This window comes from Onychomys torridus, chromosome 2 (assembly GCF_903995425.1).
Source record: "Onychomys torridus chromosome 2, mOncTor1.1, whole genome shotgun sequence".
NCBI lineage: Eukaryota > Metazoa > Chordata > Mammalia > Rodentia > Cricetidae > Onychomys > Onychomys torridus.
In genome coordinates, this window is record NC_050444.1 from 5477106 (window position 1) to 5501003 (window position 23898).

Here is a 23898-nt window from a genome sequence, read left to right on the forward strand (position 1 = left end):
TACTCTAAGGACTATGATTAGGGATGAATCTTACCATGATTACATATGGTAAATACGTTAGCTAGTCTTCTGTTAATGCAATAAAATATATAAGGTAGTCAAGTTATAAAGAGAGGTTTACCATGCCTGATAGACTGGGGGTTTCTAGTCCTTAATTAATTGGCCCTGTTGCTTTGTGCCAGTGACCACACATCATGGCCAGAGCACATGTTAGCAAAACTACTCATTGCATAGCCAAAACCACAAAAAGAAGAGAAGGGACTGGGGACCCATTAGGTCCCAGCCCTTCAAAGCTTCTACCACCTCCCAATTTCACTACCCCAGGGACCAAGCCTCCTAACACTCAGCACTTTGAGGGACTTTCAAGATATAGCTGATGAAGGACTTTTATGTCTCAAAATAAAAGGTACTGGGAAAGGACAGCTGAGTTGCTCTCAGTATTCCTCAGCCTGTAACCCAGCTGTCACTTAGAAGTTTTGAGGGCTCCCAAAGGGCCATGCCCTGCATGTAAGAAGCAGAGACCAGAGTCTTTGACAGTTTTGATCATCTGTCCTCTTAGAAGGAAGGCATCTCTCACACCCAGGGACTTTCTTTCTTTTTTTTTTTTCTTCAATAAATTTATTTATTTTATGTCTTAGCCATACTTTCCCCTCCCTCTTCTCCTCCTAGTCCCTCCCCTACAATCCCCCTCCACTCCCACCTCCCAATCCAGTCCTCTGTTTCTGTCTAGGAAAGGGCAGGTCTCCTGTGAGTGTCAATGAAACACAGCATGTCAAGTCACGGTAAGACTAAGCACCTCCCCATGTGTTAAGGCTGGGCAAGGCAACCTAGTGTGAAAAGTAGGATCCCAAAGCCAGTAAAAGCATCAGAGCCCCTGTTCTCACTGTTAGGAGTCCCACATGAGGACCAAGTTACACAACTGTAACATACATGCAGAGTGCCTAGGTCAGTCCCATGCAGGCTTCCTGGTTGTCAGTTCAGTCTCTGTGAGCCCCTGTGAGCCCAGGTTAGTTGTTTCTGTGGGATTTCTTGTGTATTCCTTGTCCCCTCTGACTCCTACAATCCTTTTTCCTCCTCCTCTTCTTCTGCAGGATTGTCTGAACTCCATCTAATGTTTGGCTGTAGGTCTGCATCTGTTTCCACTAGTTGCTGGATAAAACCTCTCTGATGACAATTGGGCTGGGTACAAATCTTATCACAGGAGATGCCCAGTTCAGGAGTCCTAGATGGAGTCATCCTTGTAGATTACTGGGAGATTCCCTTCTGCCAGGTTTTTACCTGGCCCCAAAATGCACCTCCAGTAGTCTCTTTCAGTATACTTCTCCCATGCCCCGCAACCTGACCACTCATGTTCCCATCCCTACCTGTCTGCAGTGCACTCACAAAAATTTCCTCTATTTCCACTTCCTAGGGAGATCTGGGTGTCCTCCCATGAATCCTCCTTATTACCCAGTCTATCTGACATACCCAGAGATTTTCTGCAAGAAATTTTACAGCCCTGTTTAGTAACCCACATTGCTAGGCACTTACCTTTTTATTGTGTGTGGGGGGGGAGGGGGTTAAACAATGACACCAATGCTTAATATTTATAAACTTTCTTGAAAACACTTCCATGAAGCCTGTTTTCCTAATGCTGAGAGTTAAAAGTCTAATCTTATTTGCAAGTGGTTGGGGCACACAAGCATGTAACATTTAGAAGAGCCCACCACTGCATTTTAGAGGAGAAGGAATCAAGCATGTCTCATAAAGGCAGATACCTAGAAAGAAGTATTGCAGGAGGTGTGACAAGAAGCTCTGAGGACATCAGGGGCTTTTGAGCTGCATCAAGGTCATGTAGAAGCATGAGACACCAAGTTCCAGGACAGTGAAAGAGGCCTGTCCTGGTATTGCAGTGGGTGGAGATGGTGTGAAGACTCCAGGATCACTTGTTTTAGGGGGCCATAAAGAAAGTCTCTGAGAATTTTTAACTTGGGAGAAGCTTGGTTAGATGCCATTTGCAGACAGATCACTTTAATCATAAGGTGACACATTGGAATCTGATGGGGCCTCAGACCAGGGAAGATGTAAGAGGGAATTCATCAGACTCGTTCACCCCAATCCTGCAGGAAGAAACACATGCCCATACCCATCTGATTCTAATCCTAAATCCTGAGCACTGTTAGCTTGCCTCAGCAGCTGCAGGAAGCAGCAGTGCAGCAGGCTCTTAGGTAGTTTTTATCCTGTGGCCAGTTGCTCTGAAGGCCTTTCCTCTCCGAAGCTTTTTCTTTAAAAAAAACAACAACAACAACAAAAAAAACCAAACAAACAAACAAAAAAAAAACTGAGTATCTCCCAGAAACAGTATTACATGGGAAGTCCTACATGACTCCTCCCTGCCTGACACCCACCAAAAAAAGAAAGAGCTTGAGAATATATAAAAGAAAGGGGGTGACTAGTAAGCAGGCCATACTAGAGAGCTAGCCATCCTTAACAGTCCCAACAGAATTACATTCCTTTTATTGACAGCATAAGAACTAAGGCCTCGGTCGGGCGGTGGTGGCGCATGCCTTTAATCCCAGCACTCGGAAAGCAGAGCCAGGCGAATCTCTGTGTGTTCGAGGCTAGCCTGGTCTCCAAAACAAGTTCCAAAAAAGGTGCAAAGCTACACAGAGAAACCCTGTCTCGGAAAACAAAACAAAACAAAAACAACAACAAAAAAACAAACAAACAAACAAAAAAACCCTGAGGCCACCCAAGGAGGCAGGACACTAGAAAACAGAGTGGAAGCCAAGATTCCAGCCTACATCCCACCATAGTTCCTTCCTTTTCTTTAACTTCAGAGTACAGGGAAGTAATTGGGGAGCATGGGAGCATGACCCAGATACAGAAAACTATGTCAGATTAAAGGTAACGTGTTATTGCAAGTGTTACAGCTCTGGAGGGAAAGGTATCCTGACCTGCCAGGAAGTCAGGCTATACCTACAGCTGTGAAGTGGTGTCCTGGATATCTACAGCTGTGAGGAGAAAGGTATCCTGATTCCTCAAGAAGTCAGGCTATACATGAAGCTGGGGTACTGTGGGGCATGGTCTCCCTGCAGGATATAGCAATCTTACTCCTTTCTGAGAGAGCACCTTTACAATTGAGCTCTGCTCTGCTCCCCCTTAAGAGGGCTTCCCAGTATAGATACCTGCTTTAGCTTGTTCTTCTGCTCTGCTCTCCTAAGGGAATGTCCCAGCAGAGCTATCCACCCAAAATGTTGTCTTCTTCACTGTGATAAAGGAGAAACCCCAGCAGCAATCTCCGCTGGCTCTGGTAACAAGTTGTTACTTTTTCTGCTCAATTTCCATAAGGGGACATCTCAGCAAAGGTTCTTCTGCTCCAGGCCCGTGAAAGATCTTCACCCAAAACTCTTTTAAGAAAGAGATTTATTTGGAAAGAAGGAGTCCAGGAGAGTGACTGCCTCTGTCAAGGTGGAAAAATACGAACAACAACTGAACAGGCAGAGGGGTTTATATAGGGCTTCTTAGGGGCAGAGTTTTCCCAGCAGAGTTTTTCTGCTCAGGGATTGGTGTTTTTCCTGCTCAGGGGTTTGTTGGTTTAGTTGGTCAAGGGCAGAGTTGGCTCTGGTCTCAGGGCCAAACTGTGTTCCTTTCAGTGGCCTTTTTAGCCTTTGGCTCTAGTTTCAGGGCCAGGGTGTGTTTCTTTCACTGGCTCGGGTTTCACAATCAGGGTGTTAGATTTTGTGCTCAGGGATTGGTTGGTTTCCTGTTCAAGGATTGGTTGATTTCCTGCTCAGGGATTGGTTGGTTTTCTTGCTCAGGGAATGATTGCTTTCATGTTCAATTGGTCAGGGGCAGATTTAGCTCTGTTTTCAGGGCCAGGGTGAGTTTCTTTCACTGGTGCTGGTCTCGGATCCAGGGTGGGTTTCTTTTACTATCTCTGGTTACAGGGCCAGAGTGGGTTTCTTTGGCTGGTCCTTTTGCCCTACATCCCCCCCTTTTGGTTTATTAATAAACAACTGGGGGACTAGAAAGGGGCGACATTATCATTAGATGACTTCCTGTTGAATTGGAACATGAGGTTCTTGTGACAATCTTGATCATCCTCAGAAAGTAATCAGGTGCTGCAGCTCTCTGGCTCCATGGCTAGGGACTTATAATCCTGTAACAGTAACTTGTTAAAAGTCTGGTTAGAAATCTGAGGGATCTGTTGTTGAAGAAATCTAGACAAGAGGTTTATGAGGTAGGGCACAATTAGTAGGACTAACAAAAAGAAGAGAAGAAGGGTTAAAGAGGGTAGCATCCAGTTTCATATCTGACTATCAGTGATCCACTGGCTAGAGGTATCAAGCTATTTCTGGTTTTGAAGATCCATTTGAAGTTGTTGGATCTTATCTTTCACTACACCTGATTGGCTGACATAGAAACAACATTCTTCCCCCCAAAGAGACAATAACCACCTTTCTCTACTGTTAGTAAATATAAACCTCTCCAATTTTGTAGCACTGTGGTGACCAGTGAGTCTGTTTGTCCCTAAAGGGTAAGGATAGTCTGAGCTACCCATTAAAAATTGTGGATGAATTATAAGAAAAGCAAATTTGATGGCTGAGCATTATTCAATAGCTGATATACAGTAGTTAAGGTCTGAAACAAAGACAGGGAGGTGGGATCAATATCATTAAAAAGGGGGTGATATTAAGGATATAAGAACCTTTGAGGAACTTTGGACCACTTCTGCTGTGTCAGTACCTAGGAATCAAGATGTGTTTGCTCTATATTTTTATTGTGTCTGGTGGGCAGCTGTGATAAATGCTATAGTAAAACTTACCAATGACTCCCATTTCACATCTCAGGTACTATGGTGGACATTGTTGTTTGAATCTTGGATGGTCTCTTAATAAAAAACCCAGAGCCAGATACCAGGGTGAAAGCTGAAAGATCAGAGAAGCAGAACAGCCAGCCACTAATTCTCATCTCTATGAAATCCTCAGCCTAAAGAGAGTGAGTTCCTATTTCCTCATGCCTTATATACCTTTCTCTGCCCTGCCATATTACTTTCTGGGATTAAAGGCATGTGTGCTTCCCAAGCAAAGGCATGAGATCTCACATGCTGGGATTAAAGGTATGTGCCACCACAGCCTGACCTCTATATCTAATCTAATGACTGGCTCTGTCCTCTGATCCTCAGGCAAGTTTATTAGGGTATACAATACATCACCACAGGACACAGCTGAAAAATCAGTATTGTGTCTTCTACCAATGCTACCTGAAGGGTGAGAACTCGGGAGGGAGGTGGTGTTTGAAGGACATTGTATGTTAGAAGGTGTGATGATGGTAAGGAGAAATGACAGTAATGGATGACCCACAGGTTAACTTCTTATATATAAGTTCAGCTACAGCCAGAGCTCACTGACAGGGTACCCAACATTGGATAGTGTGGTCTAGTTTTTTCAACACATATGTAATAGATACAAAAGAAGGTCCCAGTTGGTGACCCAAGACCAAGGCACAAGGGCCTAGAGGAATAGTGGAATTATGGGCAGCTCCAAGAGAAGACAGGAGGAGAAGACAGGAAGAGATGCTACAACTTAATTGGGTCTAAGGAAACTGCTTAATTGCAGCTCTAAGGGTGGGAGAGTGTGTTCAGGTGAAGAGGGCCAGCTGACCATGGCTGGGGTTCCTCCACTTCAAAGAGTACTAGATGGGTGCCAGACACTATCGTTACTTCCTCAGTTTTAGGGCCAGGGTGGGTTTCTTTGGCAGGTCCTTTTACCCTACAGTTATTAACAAACTTTCAAATGTCTGCCAGAAACTGGTGAAGGGAAAATGCTAAGAAAAGTAAGTAATCAAGAATAATCAAATGAATCTGTGTGCTCCAGGGACTCCAGAAGAAATGGAGATAGCTTCTTCTTTCCCTGCCACCTCCCACCTCTGCTCCCATCTTTAGCTCCCTGACTTCGAGCCTTCAGAGAGGCTTACAGTTTGACCCCTTTGTTAAAGGCCACATGTGAAGTTGGACAGACATCCTTCTTTCCTGCATACAATTCCGGAAAGACCCAAGGACCAACTGTCCTTACGTGGGCTTTACCAAGGAGTCACCAAACCTCTCACATCACACACCTCAGAAAACCCAGGCATGGTGTGGTGTTAGGTTTTCATTTTAATGTGACAAATCCCTGAGAAAAACTACTTGAGGGAAGTAGGGCTATTGTTGCTCTTGATCTCAGGAATTTCAGTCTATTGATGATAGAGGTTTCTGTTGGTTTTAAATATAGCACTTTTACTCTGTGAAAGGTCACAAGGCATGACAGAACCATGTATCAGAGCTTTATTAGGAGGAGGGGGCACAAAAGAGAGCATAGCCAGGACTGTGGAAGAGACATGTAAGGAGAGAACGGGGTGGGGTGGGGAGAGCAGAAGAGAGGAGAGGAGTCTGTGACCAACTTTTTAAGGATTCTCCTGCATATGCACATGTGGGCTTCTGGAGCTACGTCATGCTTGCACAGATTATGTGACCACACCGTGCACATTACATAATCACGCAGCACACAGATTACATAAGATGTAAGACCCTTTGCTTAGTTATTGAACTTTGCATGTCCAGTCATACAGCTGGAAGAGTGGCAGAATCCTAACATTCTAGACTTTTCGCTTATTATAAAAAAGCAGGTAAACAGGAATGAGGCATAGTTTCTCCTGAAAACTGTTTCCAGCTGACTCAGTTGACTCTTGTGGGGGTAGGGAAGGGAGCTTCTGAGGTAGACAGATGTCCTGGGGTTGTCCGCTGCTTTGGGAATCATCTGACAAGGTGCTATCCAGGTGGATTCAAGCTAGTTCCAGAGCTTGCTGACTTGTTCAGATGGATTCCCTGGAGATCAGAAAAATTTTGAACATATTAAGAAGCATCCATGAGAAAATTAAAGTCTTGGGCTGGTGACTATGACATGACATTGTTGTGTTTAGTACTCTGTTTATATTGGTTAGTGTTAGTGTTAGTGTGTGTGTGTGTGTATGTGTGTGTGTGTGTGTGTGTGTGAGAGAGAGAGAGAGAGAGAGAGAGAGAGATTTGGAACATGTTTTTAATGTTTACCTGAGATATGCTTTATCAGAGACAGATTATTATTCTAAGGCACCTGTTTTCTTTATTAGTTTAGCATCCAGGAGAAACAGGTGATCAATTGCTGAGAGCATTTAACAGTAATATATTGTTATATTAAAGTCTGTTTTTGCAGAACCCAGACACTTTTCAGTTTGGGGGTATAAATACCTTTTAACTGTTACTGTTCCTTACCACCTGGGTATATCTGATGGTCCCTGGACTCCAGCTCCATGGTGATCCTGTAACAATTATCTGAGTAGTTGATTAAAAGAGAGAGCCAGGAAGAGAAAAGCTTGTGGGGTGAGAATTCATTTTTCTGGAATTGGGGACAAGGCAGTGGATCCTGGTGTCCTCTGGAACTTGTCCTCTGTGTCACTGTGCATGAGAAGCACTGCTGACTGGCCTGGAATGAGGCACATGGAGGGGCCAATGAAATGAAAGCTCCTGCCTTACCTGGAAACTCTCCTCCCATTAGGCAACCCTGAATAAGTGGTGGGGTCTGGTGAGGTGTGTAAGGCTGTCCCCATACTCCAACAATAGGGAAATGAGAAAAAGAGGTGGTACCCCAAAACTCCCTCAGAACTGAGTAAGTAGCTCAGTGTCCAACAGGAAGGAAATGGATCACCCTATGCTACATCTTGGGTTCCTGTGAGCCTGTGGCCAAGCCTTGGAGGTCTGCGGAAGGTCTTTGTTTGATGTCCCCATGCCACCAGGTGCATGAGGGCAGTCAGCTGACCAGTTATCTCCCTAGGTGGCACTTTGAACAAGGCTCCATTGATAGCCTGAGGGGCAGGGCACATACTAGCCCACGTGGCCTTTTCTAGCACACAACAGGGGCCTGGAAGCTCTTATGCAGGACCTGCTCAGATAGCATGTGCCAGCATTTGGCAATTCTGTACATGGGTTTTCTCATCTCTCCCATGGTACCTTAAATGCCACCGCTGAAACTTCCATCTGTGGGGTCAGGAGCCTTGCTCTCCAGATGCTTAAGTTAGCCCTGATGTCGGAAAGCTGTGAGAAACAAGAGATGGATTTTATTCCATACCTTGAATTAGTGGGTTTTTTTGTTTGTTTGTTTGTTTGTTTGTTTGTTTGTTTGATAGTTTGCTGGTTTGAGGACAGCTTTAGGAAGACCCACTAGGAGGCAGGCTGTAAACTGTAAACTCTAGAAAGCCATCCTGATTATTATAATCCCAATGTGGATCCTGTGTAAACTTATTTGTATGTGTCCTAGCCTGCTTCCAGACCTGTCTATGCTTAGTGGCACACCCAGTACCAGAGAACAGAGTGGATGTCAGATAGCGGAAGGTTCTTTGGAGTGAGAGATTTCTCAGGTTGAGGAATGTAAGTGGGCAGAAGAGAAAGACTCAGAAAGGGAGTGTTCAGAGCTTAGGTAAAAGCATGGGGATAAGGCAACTCTTTTCATTTGCCTGTTCACTGCAGAAGTTAGATAATTCCCGTGAAATATCAGGGTTCAAGCAGTGATTACATGGCCAAATTTACTGGCATCTGGGGATATTTAAGGCATTTCTCAGACGAGGAGTGAAATGATGAGGAGGAAGCCCCCATGTCCCATGACTGCAGCCAAGAGAAAAAAAATTAAAATAACAAATGGGATCCAAGACTCCCATCCTGGGTATTCTCAAGGGTAGTTAATCTGTGGATAGGCATAAGTACCAGAGGACCCTTGGGAGTCCAGACAGCATTCAATACTTTGTTAAGAGTGAACGAGTTGTGGTATACAGCCTGAGGACCCCTTGGGGGATCTGATGTGAGAAATACATCTCAGGCTACTGTCATGGGATATGGCAAGAGATCAGAAAGGGAAAACTCACCAATCTAGGCAGCCAGTGTGTTGTGCATAGCAGTCCCAGTAGCTGGGCAAATGAAAAAAGCAGGCAGTTGTAAATCCAATAAAACTTGGTACAGGGTCCCAGAATCAGAGCGCTGGGAGAGCCTGCTTCATCACAGCACCAATGTTGGTTTTCAATACAGCGCTTTTACTCTGTGAGGAAAGATCACAAAGCACGACAAAACCCAGTATCAGAACTTTATTAGGAGTGGGGGTGGGCAGAAGAGAGTGTGTCCAGGCCTGTGGGAGAGACACATGAGGAGAGAAGGGAGGGAGGAGAGAGCAGAAGAGAGGGGAGGAGTCTGTGACTGGCTTTTTAAGGATTCTCCTGCATATGTACATATGGGTTTACAGAGCTATGCCACTCATGTGCAGATTTTGTGACCATGCCACGGGCATTATGTAATCACGCAGTGTATGGATGACAAGTTGTAAGACCCCTTACTTAGCTACTGAACTGCACATGTGTGGTCATGCAGCTGGAGGAGTGGCAGAATCCTAACAGTTTCAGGTCATAAGTTATGGAGGAGAAGCTCATACTACAGCAACTGGATTGAGGGAGGAGCAAGGGAGCCTGTGCTGGTGGGCCTTTTCCTCTTTCCTTTTCTACCATTGAGACCTCAGTCAATAGGATGGTGTCTCCAACATTCAGGGTGGGTCTTTCCCATTGTTTATGCCTCACAAATAGAGCAAGGAACTTCTCAATACAATCAAGTTGACCCTTAAACTTAACCATCATAGATAACCATGCCTTTCCTTTCAATTGCATGGCCTCTGCTGAACAGTTCCTTCATCTAAATGAAATGGTGTGCATACTCTGCACAAGTAAATAAAGCCAAGTGTTCCACTTATTTTAACATTGTCCTACCAAAGAAGTCTATTTTATCTCTGAAGATGCACCTCCTCATTCCAAGTTCAGCTAACACAACCTTCCTCAAATAAACTTCTTTCAATTTTAGGAATAAAAGTGCCCTTGGGAAGGAGGATAGGTGTGGGAAAAATTAAGATCAGAGCTAGGATTTAAAAAGCTGATAGTAAATTTCTATTTGCAATGAGTATAAGACCCATAGATTTATAATAGGACATTGAACTCCAGCACACATTTCCTTGTACTACTGAAATCCCATAGATGTATATCAATGCCCCCACCTCATTCAGGTATGTTTTATCTCACCCTGGTTCACTCACCACCCACCCACCCTCCATTTAAGGAGTTCATGAACCCAGTGGATGCTATAGATTTCACTGTCCCCAAGTAAAGGCCCAATGCCCAGGCCCCATGGCTATGACCTCCATCTTTCTCTAGTCACATCTCCTCCAACTCTCCTGAAATATACCTGCATAGCCTTAGCTATACCTGCACACTCTGTCCAATTAATTATCAATTAATTAATTGGTTGATTAATTGTGCTTCGATTATGGGGATGGGTGAGTGGCATGGTACATATACAGAAATCAGAGGACAACTCTGTGAAGTTGCTTCTCTCCTTCCACCCTTATATGAGTTCCAAGGATGGGCATCAAGTCTTCAGGCCTGCATGGCAAGCATTTCTAACCTCTGAACCATCTCATCACTTTCTCTCTCTCTCTTCATTCTTTGCCACCTCTTCCTCCAAGAGTGAGCCTCTGCCTGTGGTTGTTTCTGTCATCTCTATCCATTACTCCATGGAACTGCATTTGTATCAGACTTTACACTTAGTAGAAGGTGTTCAATAATTAATTATTGTTGTATAACAGGTATGGGTTCACATGGGTCTGTGGAAATAAATACAGAGACACCCTATGGATGAAAATTTTTAGCATTTCCAGCTGCAGGGGGATCAGTCTCTTTGGACTGACACACTTGTGGCTTAACAAAGGGCTTTTACAGTTTACACCTTTTACCAAGTTAATTTTTTTTTTTTTTTTTGCCAGAGCTGAGGACCAAACCCAGGGTCTTGCACTTGCCAAGCAAGCACTCTACCACTGAGCTAAATCCCCAACCCCTCAAGTTAATTTTTATATCCCCAAACCTCTTATCTAAGCTTCCCAAAGGGACAATGCCAAATGCAAATTCTCAGTTAAGGAATACCAGGGTTGTTCCCCAACCAAGTTTTGTATAGGCTTTGCACTTTTAAAAAACTCTTAGACAAGACTTCAAACAGAAGGTACTGGAGACAAAAGGTAGCAGTCCACAAATGGCAGATCAAAGCTAGGTGCTAACACTCCGAAATCAAACCAGCTGCCGCTCTGCAGGAACTCTCAACAAATTACAAGAGGATAGAATTGAAGGAGAAGTAGAAAGGAGGAGAGAGGGCAACAAGGGTTTTAATCTTGGAGCTTATGAGTCCCAGTACTCTTCCTGCAAGTCAAAGATGGCTATGGTTTGGCACAACCCATGTATCCCACACCTTCTTCCTTGTAGAAACTCTCACAGTGGACATTAGTTCTGTAGACAGAGTCATACTTTAGCTTCTTCCCATCTCTCCTACCCCAAAACAGCTTTGGCTCTCAACAGTCTTTAATACAAATGTCATTTCACTTAGTGTCATCATGAACATCACATGGCAACATTGTCTCTACCAGTTCTACCTAACACACACGTGACTCACCCTCCCCAGTTTCAAATACCCAGGACCCAGTTGTCAGTAAGGTTTAATGTCTCCAGACCAGGGTTCATTTTCAGATCCTTTATGAATGAATAACTGAATGTGGATGATCAGACAGACCTCATGAAAATTAAACTCAGGACCAGTCACTGTCAGTCACCCTCCCAGGGTTGAACTGCGTCATAGTTCCTCCAAACAAGCCAGTAATTTTAATGCTGGTAACATTTGCATATGGTTTACAGCATGTGGGCTACTGAATCCACACTTGTGGCAAAAGGCAAGGGCAACTTGAGAGCGTTTGGCAAGAAGGAGCATTAACTAGCACAATCAGAGGCCACGCTGAGAGAAGGAACTTGCCTCCCAGGAAGCAGGGTACAGAATGGAGCATATGACATGTGACAGGCCAGCTGGAACTCAGGGGCCATCCAGTCCTTTCACCTAGTAAATTCCTAGCCACTTATCTTAAAATGAGCAGGTTTATAGAACTGTGCACCCTGTTCCCCTTACTAGATCCCTTTAGGGATGAAGAGGCAGTTCTCTCTACCTTATCCACGCTCTGACTCCTGTCTATGTGTGGGATGTAGAAAACTGAGACATTTGCTGTAGTTTAATTGGCTGAATACAAGGCTTCTGAACCTCCAGGCTGGCAGATGGCATCTGAAACTGTGATATAGCCACATGTAATGTCTTCCCAGTCATTGAGTTTTGTGATTGGCTGTTGCTGTAGTGCTCATACTACCACCACCCATTCACCATGTCTGAGGGAGGGGCTGTGGATTGAAAACCAGAGACAAAAGACAGAGGGTTGTTCGCGTTAGCAGGATGCTGAATGCCTTTTTTGAAGGAGGGAAGAAACCTTAAATACAGGCTCACAGCACAATGGGAGAACCCCTGGAGGGCAGAAGTTCACATCTAAGCTGTTAACACCCAAAGGCAGGATACACAGACAAAGAACTTCCCTTAAGCATTCAGGAGAGTGGAGACCTGCAGGGAATCAGCATAGGGAGGACATCAAGGTCAAGGTTGGCAAGGGCGGCAGTTACCCAACTTGGGAGTTCCAGAGCACTACAATTGGCCCCAAATGTTTCAATTTATGAAAAGGAACATTGAAAAATAAAAATGTTTAATAATCTATGACTGCTGACCATACTTTCCTGCTGTTAAGACACATGGCCAAGTGCTAGATGGGAAAGCATGATACAAAAGCATGAGTGCTGCACCCAAACCACAGCCTCTTTTCTCATGCCAGTAATCTGTGGTTGCTTCTCACTATTAACCTGAATGGTCTTGAAAGAGAACCATGCATTTTATGAATCCCAAACTATTTATCTGGACTCTAAGAAAAGTTTCCTTCTTTCGAGTTTACTTGAGGGAGATGAATTTTCATGCTCTAAGGAAGAGAGATATGTTGCTTTTTCCCACAAGTTTGTTCAGCTCCTTTCACATTAAAACATGGGAGGTTTTCCATGTAGCACTGCTCTCATTATTACTACAACACGGCAGCCCTACAATATAATAATAATTTTGTAATCCTCAGATGGATTACAAAATGCATGTGTATTCCTGACAAAACTAAACATTATAACACTCAAATATGTTCATCAGAACTATTACAAGGTTCAAAATAAAGATTAAATGTGCTTCTGAATATGAAGAATGGAAGAGTGCTAGACTCAGCAAACCTGGAATATTTTTGTTTTATTATCATATACACAGCAAAGGTCAAAGAACAGAAAGCTTTGTACTTTCCAATTATCATCTGCTTAACAAGGTGAATTGATACTTTATTTGAAACTCTAGAGAATGCTCTCAACACTTCAGAGAATTAGACAATATTCTGGTTCTCAGCATTCATTCTGTAACCTGCTACTCTTGGACCATGCATTTCAACTCAGATTGGACAACATTTTACCTCAGATGAAAATTCAAGAAGGCTGAGTTAGTTATTTTAATAAATCAGAAAGTACAAAGAAAAAAGAAAGCTTTCTTCACTGTGGCCTGTGCTTGTGATCCCTTCAATGAAAAGAATTCAAATGGGAACCTTTAGACAGTTACAAACTTGGCTGCTATGGGCTGAGACTAGCAAATGAAGTCTGATTTAGCATTAGAAGTCTGATGCCTAAGAAGGTGGCACTAATTATAAAACCTCTCGGTCATCAACAGTTCACATGTGGATAGCCCATGTGTCTTGATTGTGGGAGAATCAAGACTTACTGCCGTTGTCTGTGTCCCACCCTGACCACTCAAGTCTATGTATGGTGACAACTTTGGACTCCTTCATTCTCTGTGGTTTGGGGCTCCTTGCCTGTATTTGTGAACTGCAAACACTCTGGGGAACTGTAAAGTTTCTTAGCCTCAGCACCAGGATGCTCCTTTGCAATGAAGCAATGAGTTAACCCAGCCCTGCCACAGGAAGAGAGAATAGTAAGGGCTCTAAAAGGCAATGCTGGTATTATTCTCTCCACTTTTGTATATGTTTAAAGTTTTTTTCACAGCAACATCTTTCAAAGTTCAGTGGATTAGTTTGATTGCTTGTTTGTTTATGTATTACTCCCGGGGCAGTCCAGGTTTAAATCAGCTGGTGACCAGATGAATGACATCACAAGGTTTGGCTGGCCCAGGCAGGAAAAGATTGTGTAGTCTTCTCCCCTGGGAGGAGGAGAGAGACAGGCCCATTCCCTTTGCTGAGGAATCAAAGAATTAGAGCACTTGATTCAATTCCCTTGAGCCTCCGATGTCTAGGGAATTAGGCTATCATTCCTATGAAGCAGTCTCTAGGGATTTCCAGAAAGCTAGTTTGCATGATCACAAACAGAGTGACAGATTTTCTTTCACAATGTGTGGGACATTTGCAACCCAAACTGAAATTGCAAAAGAGCAAGAAGGTGGGGGCAAGGAAGAACTATGCAACCATTCTGAACCTCTTGTGCACTCTATGGTTCTGACTTCACATTTGGAATATGCTTTCTCTGCCTCCCTGGCTCACTCCTGCCAATTCTTATGTGCCAGGCACTGTAGGCTATAGAATTGGTAAGCAAGATGGTGATATACTTGCCTAGAAGCATTTTTAACAAAAAACATAATAATTAAACAAACACAACAAACAATTATAAACTAGACTATATGCTGTGCTGAGGATGTGGCACTTGACATGGAAACACACCTGTGAAAAGAGCCAATTTACATTTAAAAGCTAGAAATGGCTCCTTCATAGTCTAGAAGCTACAAAATCAAGAGACCATTCAGTTACATTCCCAAGCATCCCAGCTGTGTATTCATTATTTCCAAGAGGAAATATTTAAGTTACAATGACAGGGCTGCAACTCTCCATCTCTGTGAGCCAGAGTTTAAACTGCCATCGTTTTAAATCCTAATATAAACCATTTCCTGCACTTCTCATTAAAGCTGCATGTAGATACAAATCTCAGGAAGATTATATAAGCACAGGTTACTTGGAATAAAAAGCGAAGGTTTACAGTGCTGTCCTTTGAGGGAGCCGTTGGAAGCCATGAAAGAGGGTCAGGATTTGGAGCAAAGCCATGGAGTACAGTTGGGACACAGGGGACAAAAATAGCTACAGAAAACTCTCTTTATTAATTTCTCTTGCTGTGGCAATATGCCCAAAGCCTTTATACTCTATAAAAAGTAGGTTTGGTTTGATTCAGTTCGGTTCTGTTTAGTTCAGTTCAGTTTGGTTTGGTTATGGGGTTCAAGAAGAACAAGGTGGCAGTACCTGCTCCTGAGCTGGACTAGCAGAGCATTCTTTAGTGACAGGGTCCTGAGAGGGAAATGGTCAGGAGATGAGGAGCTATAAACAAAATGTAAATAAGAAAGTTGGGGTTGGGGGGGGGGGGGTCCTGCACAAGTTATGTCTTGTACCAAGCAAGCTCACTAAGAAGTACATCTTATTTACAGTTTTTCCTGAAATACCAGCAGAAACTATTACACAATGGGAAGAAGTCAGCAGGAAGCTAATCAAGCAATGTTGCACAAGGGGAACACAGGGTATCACTAGGACAGTGCAGACTGAGCATACACTGGCCGTGGGATGATAACCATAGCAGGTGGGAAGTGAAGGGGTTCTCAGGATTTGAAGCCACAGTTCACCCAAGGCTCTGGCCCCAGGCCATTACTGGCTCTGTCAAGCACATTCCTGGTTTTAGTGAAGAAACTATGTTCCTTCTCCAAACATCAGGACATCAGGAAAAGCAAAGGAGCAGCCCTGCCTTCAACAGCTGTCTTCTGGAGAAAGCTTCAGGGCAGCTTGCATCACAATGACAGGAATGTGTGTGTGTATGTGTGTGTGTGTGTGTGTGTGTGTGTGTGTGTGTGTGTGTGTGTGTTGTTGTTGTTGTTGTTGTTGTTGTGTGCATGCACACAACAAAAGGCATTTGGAGAAGTGCTAGACTTACAACAATCTGTTCTGGTGGGAGAGACCTGAATCATCCCTAAGAAAGGGCATTAATCTGTGCATGAGGTTAGAGCCCCTCATTGTTTCCCCACCAGGACCCACCTCTTAAAGTTTCCACCACATCACCAGCAACACACTTGGAACCAAGATTCAAGTCATGAACTTTGAAGGTCAAACTACAACCAACCATTGCATAGATTTTTAGTAAATTACATTTTTTATTTTAAGTTTTGAGAGTAATTTTGAGGTTAGGAATGGACACATTGAAACTTACTTCACTAATAAAATCATTTATTTTTAGATAATTCAGTTCCAAGTTATATGTTCAATAACAGCCCAAACAGGAGAAGAGAAGTATAATTGAGGAAAAGGACAAAAGATCAAGAGTCAGAAGGAAGGAAGACAAAGGCAGGCCAATGGGAAGGGGCATCCCAAGAAGCAAAGGAGAAGAGGGAAGAGACACACAATTGCTGTCATGGACAGAGTGCTTGACAGACAACACCAGCTCTGAATCATTAGTACTAAACACATACAACCATCTGAAAAGTCTTCATGAAAAATAGACAAACCTTTTGAACAATTTGTGCCTTGGCTTACTAAACTCTATCTTCAGTATTAAAGACACAAATTGGAGGCCCCCAAGCAGCCCTCTCTTGGCCTAAAGAGTTAAAACTAAAACACTTAGAATGCAGTATTTCCAAGGTTGTCACACCTTTATCACAACTCAAAGGCAAGGAGAATGTATCACCTGTCCATCAACTGTGTATCACTGATCTATCTGTCTTTGTATCTATCTCTGCCAACTTTGAATGATGGAATTAACTGTCATTCCAATCATATGATTATTTTATTCAAAGTCAGAATGATTTTTAGACAGCAAGTAACAAGAAGCAAAGCTGGATTAGATGGGCACAGCCTGACTGAATGCTGAGGAGTGCATCAGAACACATGGATTTGGGTGGTTTTGCAATGTGGCATTTCACTCAAGCTGCACATAAACCCTGTTCTTAGAACTGCAGCAGCCTACCTGATTCATGTTCTCTTTCATTCTGAGAATAAAGTAAATGAACAGCAGAGAGGATGAAGTGGGGAGTCATGTTCTTTTCAAGAGAAAGCAAAGATTGTTACCAAAGAACCAGGCTGCTTCCAGGTGAGGTCTCAGATAAATAGACATGGCTATAGAGCTCAAAAAGGAGGGTGGTCAGGACAGTGTTAGGTTTGAGGCATTGTAGGATGTGGAATTACGCAGGCCAGGAAAGGGAAAAGCCTGGGGCTTCTTCCCAAGCAGCTCAAGACCAGCAGACAAAAATGGAAAGACAAAGGGGACAGGAAGCACATCTGAAATAGAGAAGTGACAATCCAGTGAGTGGCATTGATGGAGGCCCAGGAGAGGAGCTGGTAGACAGATGGATAGAAGAATAGAATGCAGAGAAAAATGAAATAAACAACCACAGCTGTTCTTGAGAAAGCAAGAATTAGCTTTGAGGTAGATTAAGGTAGGAGATAAACTGTTTAACCTGTTTAAAGTAAGGCGCAATTTCTTCTCTACAAAATGGGATCAATCATGGTTAGTGAAGCTCAGGAGTCTTATTATATATATCTTAACACAGGAATAATGTAAACCCCTTAACTTCCCTCTGGCCATTTTCACCATTAGAATAAAGTTTTTATAAGAAATATGTGTCATTCATTACTTTGACGTGAAACACAGAGAGACTGTAGGAATAATCTTTATATTTTAGTATCTAATGTGGAAAAACTGTATTGTTCTATGTCATTTATGTATTCCTGACTGGAATGTTTAATCCAAATGCAATCATAATGAAAGAAAAATAAACTTCAAATGAGAAATACTGCTTTCCTTTTTTTAGTTACTGAGATCTTCAGGATATACTAGTGTCATGATAAGGCAAAGAAAACCTGGTGAAACGTTCAATACTAAAGAAAACTAAATTGAGGGAGCTACTGAGTGTAAAACCTTATCCTAGATTCAACCTAGAGTGGACATCATTTGACAAATGTAGAAAACTCATCATAAGTGAATAAAATGTGTTGTATTGATGTGAAATTGGCTGAAGGTGATGGCTTTACTGTGATTATGAAAGAAAATAGCCCTACTGTAGTAAGTATGCATTGATGTACTTTAGGGTAAGGGGCCATACAACCCACAGTATCTATGGATGTGGTGCATATGGGTTTAGGCAGAAGTTTCTTTCATGCCAGCAACTCCCAAATACCCAGCAGCTGCTTCCAAATTACTACACAGAGGCTTATATTAATTATAAATGATCAGCCAGTAGCTCAGGCTTATTACTAACTAGCTCTTACACTTAAATTAACCCATAATCCTTATCTATGTTTAGCCAATGTGGCTTGGTGCCTTTTCTCAGTATGACATTCTCATCTTGCTTTGTCTGTATCTGCTGGCAACTCCCAACTCTGCTCTTCTCCTTCCCATCATCTTCAATTTGGTCACCCTGCCTATACTTCCTGCCTGACTACTGGCCAATCAGTGTTTTATTAATGAATTTGAGTGACAAATCTTTACAATGTACAAGAAGATTATTCCCCAGAAGAAGAAAATCTACTTTAGCATTGCAAACAACCAAGCTGATGTAATTTTAATAAAGAACTTATACTCAAAGCACTCCATGGTGGGTGTGAAATTTAACTGATCTATTGTAATTTATAAGAAATGAACCTGGGCTATTGACAGCAGAACTAGAAAAAGAAATTAATATTTGGGAGCTTAAGTCTAAAATGGTCTTGAACTTCTGATTAGATCTGTTTTTTTCTTGTAATAGTTTACTACTAAATGAAGAAATGTGCAATATATTTATGCATACACATCTATGAATCTATACATACATTCACGCATGCATACATATGAACGCAACAATGGAAAAAGCTATCAACTAGAGAGTGGGGGAGTCATGAGAAGGACCCAAAGGATGGTAGCTGGGAGGGGAGGAGGGAGGAAAGAGAAGAAAGTGATTTAATTCTATTTGAATTAAAAACACATTTTTTGAAAAAAATAATAAATTGATCAATAGGAAAAACTGAAAAAGAGAAACTCACTCATGACTAAAAGAGTCAATGTTGGCATGAACTTCTCTCTAGCATAGAGCCTCTTAACTATAAGTCATGTATGCAGAAGTCAAGGCAAGTCAAAGTGTCCTTTTTGTGCTTCCAGCCTGTTCTCCTCACATGGGTAGAACTGCTCATAAAGATTACAGGGAAATTTGGAAGCAATTAATTTTCTATTCCTTTCTGTTGGCAACAGGTAACTTTATGATGCTCTGTGCTTCAGTTATAAGTTGAGACTTTATCTAAAAATTGAGAACCGGAAGTATTTCAAATTTTGAATTATGCAGAAATTCAGAATACTTGTTTAGAGAAGTTTATACATTCTTAAATAGGAGATTCAAGTCAAACATAAATTCATTCATTTTTTATATACCTTACAACAGGCTCTAAAAGTCACCTTACCTAGTACTTTTAGGGCAAGTGCACTTTGACTGTGATCCATCCTGTGAGACCAGGTAGGAAGCTTTCTACCTGGCTGTGTCATGTAAGCACACCAAAACTTGGAGATTTTGGAGCTTTGGGATGTTTTACTTTTTGGATTAAGGTTAGAAAACAGATGAATAACAACTTCCCAGTCAGATCAAAGTGGTCTTTGGTCTGCAGAAGCCTGGCCATAGCTATTATCTGTCCCAGATTTCTGTGCTTGAGCACTTTCTGAAGGGAGCTAGCATGTGGAAAGAGCACAAAAAGGCAACAGCTCAGGTGCTTCCTTAAAAGTATAGAGTACAGGAGCAGTGTGGAGAAGCAGCAAGGATGACCCCTGGAAGGACTGTTAAACCCCCACACTGCACGGTCCTCCACCCGCTGCCATGCCCAAAAGAAAGGCCGAAGGGGATACTAAAGGAGATAAAGCCAAGGTGAAGGACGAGCCACAGAGAAGATCTGCAAGGTTGTCTGCTAAACCTCTTCTTCCAAAGCCAGAGCCCAAGCCTAAAAAGGCCCCTGCAAAGAAGAGGGAGGAGGTACCCAAGGGGAAGAAGGGGAAAGTCAGTGATGGTAAGGATGAGAATAATCCTGCAGAAAATGGAGACACCAGAACAGAGCAGGCACAGAAAGCTGACAGTGCTGGAGACACCGAGTGAGATGTGTGCATTTTTGGTAACTGTGTACTGCTGGTGACTGTGCAGCTTGAAATACTATTTTTTATCAAGTTTTATAAAAATGCAGAATTTTGTTTTACTTTTATTTTTTTTAAGCTATGTTGTTAGTACACAGAACACTTCATTGTTTTAGGGGGGAAGGAACATGTGTCACTGTAGTTGGAGTTTTTCTGCCTGGCCCAGTCCGGACAAATCTCTCTTACCCGCCAGTCCCATAGTCGCTCAGACCCAACCAAGAAAGCACACAGAAACTTACATTGTTTAGAAACTGTATGGCTGTGGCAGGCTGCTTGTTATCTACCTTTTCTATCTTAAATTAACCCATTTCTGTTAGTCTATACTTTGCCACATGGCTTGTGGCTTACCAGTGTCTTTACATGTTGCTTTTCATGGCGGCGGCTGGCGGTGTCTCTCTCCAGCCTTCTACTTCCCAGAATTCTCTTCTCTCTTGTCCCGCCTATACTTCCTGCCTGGCCACTGGCCAATCAGAACTTTATTTACACAGAGCGATATCCACAGCACTTCCCCTTTTCTTTTTTTTTCTTTAAGGAAGGTTTTAACTTTTACATAGTAAAATTACATATAACAAAACAATTATCAAGCAAGAATTATAGTTACATTATTAAAGAAGATATCCTATCTTATATTGGTGAGTCTAAGGTTTTATATCTAACTTATCTTGTATCATAACTGAGCAAAATTATAACTATCTAGTCTTCAACCACATCAAAGACCTCAGAAGGATATAATATTACCTGAGAAATGGGAGAAGTATGCAAGCATTTTTTGGGAGTCTTGCAAGAGTAGACAGAGACAGCTGGCAGCCTGGACAGTCACTTAATGTTCCTTTGTAAAGTTGGGGCATTTGTCTTCAGCTCACAGGGCTAGAGTCTCTTGGTCACCTCTCTCAGTGTCCTGTAGAATGTCTGGCAGTTTCCTCTATGAAGCAGGAACCTGAAGGACCATTTTGTCAAGCAAAGTTTAGTGGTCACCTTTCTATGGGTCCTGCATGTCCAGTCGATCAAGCAGTCCAGGCAAGAACAGTTTCTTGCCCAAATGGCTATTCTTGCCAAGGTGAAGATAAGATATGAAGTGTCTTCAATGCCCATCCTCCTCTCTGAAGTAAATTGGTGCTGCCAGGAGCAGACATGTCTCACTGTCCAGAAAGTCTAAATTTTAAAAATATTTTAAATGCCATATTCTGAAGGTCTTTGAAGTATTTGAAGATTACCTATCTATCTGAAATATCTCTATGTATACCTAGAAGACTTAACTAACATGGCTATGAGTATGATTATCACAGATGATTAATTATTAATCTATTTTTAATTATCCATTACAATTTTAAATGAGCTATACAAACACAATACCTTAAACACAAGTAGAAATATATACATAGTATAACAAAATTAACTTTAAGTTTGTATCAATAGACTAAAATCTATACCAATGTAAAACATTTTAAACAAGTTGTTGCTCTTTAGAAGTAAGTTCTTTAATCTACCCTTTTATCCTATTATATCTAATCATATTCCCTTCTTTAGAAAGAGATAGCATTTATAATCAACCTGCTTTAAAGAAAAATATTGGTTTTTCTCTGTCCCATATCATAGGGCTCTTCTGATTTGGGACACAAGAATCTCTTAACCTTTTCTTTTAGCAATATGTCTGAGTTTAGAGAAGGAGTGAGCCAATTCCATCTCCAAAGCCAGCTTGATAATTTTGGGAATGTGGGCATAGTTTTTCTTACTACTTCCTGCTGGAGGGGGGCGCTGTATCTTATGGGGACACAAAGAAAATTTTAGGATTATGGACTAGTCCATTAGGGTGAACCTCTGAGCCAGTTGCCTTGAAACCATTCTGGATGTCGGATCATCTGGGCCATTGTGTCATTGGAGACCTTTCAGGTGGTCTTGGCTGATCAAACCTGATGTATCTTAATCTGGAACAAATCCACAGCATCTGGCTTTCTGTGGAAACAAAAGCAGAGACTCCTTTCCAAAGCAACATATCCTTATATCCAAATTTTGAAGTCAAGGTACCTTTAAAATTTACATACTTGTTTAACTCAACAGCTTTTATGATCAAATCTTTTTCTGCAGTTAAAAATCCCAAAGACAACATAAACCAGATTCTCTGTGTAATATCCATCTTTGTAAGACTGAAACTCCACTGTGGCTGCTGGCTCCACCCACCTCAGCTTCCCAACATGGCGGTGGTACAGTTTACCGCCAGCTCTAGGTCTGGAGCCATGTGTACCATCAACTATCAGAAGCAGTTCTATCAAAGCAGTGCATAGCCCAGAAATCTTTTTTTTTTTTTTTTAACTAGCAAAGGCTAAATCCACCACGCAGCAGAGTAAAGTGTCGCTTATAGATTCCTCATTCCTGCCACACTGCAGGTCAGACAATCACGCCAGGAACTCGCCATAGTAGCTCAAACCGGCAGGTTGCTGCTAACTTGAGAGAGACAACTAGGAAGCTGTTTTTAGCTCCGTTTTAGAATCTTTTTTTCAGGTTTTAGGTGGAAATTCTTGCCAACACGTTGGGCGCCATTTGTAGTTGGAGTTTTTCTGCCTGGCCCAGTCCGGACAAATCTCTCTTACCCGCCAGTCCCACAGTCGCTCAGACCCAACCAAGAAAGCACACAGAAACTTACATTGTTTAGAAACTGTATGGCCGTGGCAGGCTGCTTGTTATCTACCTTTTCTATCTTAAATTAACCCATTTCTGTTAGTCTATACTTTGCCACATGGCTTGTGGCTTACCAGTGTCTTTACATGTTGCTTCTCATGGCGGCGGCTGGTGGTGTCTCTCTCCAACCTTCCACTTCCCAGAATTCTCTTCTCTCTTGTCCCGCCTATACTTCCTGCCTGGCCACTGGCCAATCAGAACTTTATTTACACAGAGCGATATCCACAGCATGTCACTAACAAAATGTCTCCCAAACTGGATTGATGATGGTTGACGCTGGAAAACATCTTTCCCTGATAGTTTTGAAAGACTCTCTTGGCTCTCAGGAGAGACATCCTGGTGCTGGCATATGTGGCCACCATGTCACAAAATGCCTTGTGTCGGGAAACTCTAAGTTCATTTTTGTATTCCCCCCTCCCCCTGTACCTTCAACATAGACTCAACTCCCTTCAAACCAGATACCTGTTGGAACCTGACCCCCAGAATTGGTTTTGTGGGTCTATTGGGAAATCTGGACTTTGCAGTGGTATCATTGAGTGTCCTCAGAAGAGCAGCAGTTCCTATTATAAAAGATTGTAGACCTTCAGATTGATATTTCTGCCATGTTCATTTTGTTTCCTGAAGGTCAGGGTTGTCTTGGGAAAAGTTGTGAAACAACATCCTCAGTGTGAACTGTCAGCTCTCACTCTCCCTTTCCAAAGTGTCGAATGAAGACTCATGAGGTTTGATAGTGGCTTTTTGATTTTGGTAGTCTATACAAGAAGGGAATTTGGAAGCTCTTGTATACTATTAATGGTTGTCTTCCCATGTCTTGCCTGAAAAAACATAATTGTTTATGGAAAGTATCTTTAATAAAGCTTGATACAGTTTGGCTTGGGAAAAAATAGAGAGAGTGTAATTTATTCAAGAGGCTGCTTGCAACAAACAGTCATCCCAGGGCTCAGGAATGAGGCAGGAGGTTTGGAGCTTGGGGCTAGCCTATGTGGAACCATCTCAAGCAAAAGGGTAATATAAGCTGTAACTCTGCAAATGGTACAGATGAAGAGAGAAGAGCAGCTCCCAGACTGTGCAGTACGGATGGTGAGATTA

The 23898-nt window shown here is 42.4% G+C and overlaps 2 protein-coding genes across 2 annotated transcripts in view; both read left to right on the forward strand.

Moving 5' to 3' along the window:
• Window positions 1–23898, forward strand: part of Xkr4 (XK related 4) — a 466651-nt gene that overhangs the window by 439536 nt on the left and 3217 nt on the right. The gene's annotated exons all lie outside the window — the stretch shown is intronic.
• On the forward strand, window positions 19824–20098 carry LOC118577638 (non-histone chromosomal protein HMG-17-like). Its single transcript, XM_036178096.1, has one exon. It carries the CDS (start codon window positions 19826–19828, stop codon window positions 20096–20098), a length of 273 nt encoding a protein of 90 aa, XP_036033989.1. The 5' UTR covers window positions 19824–19825.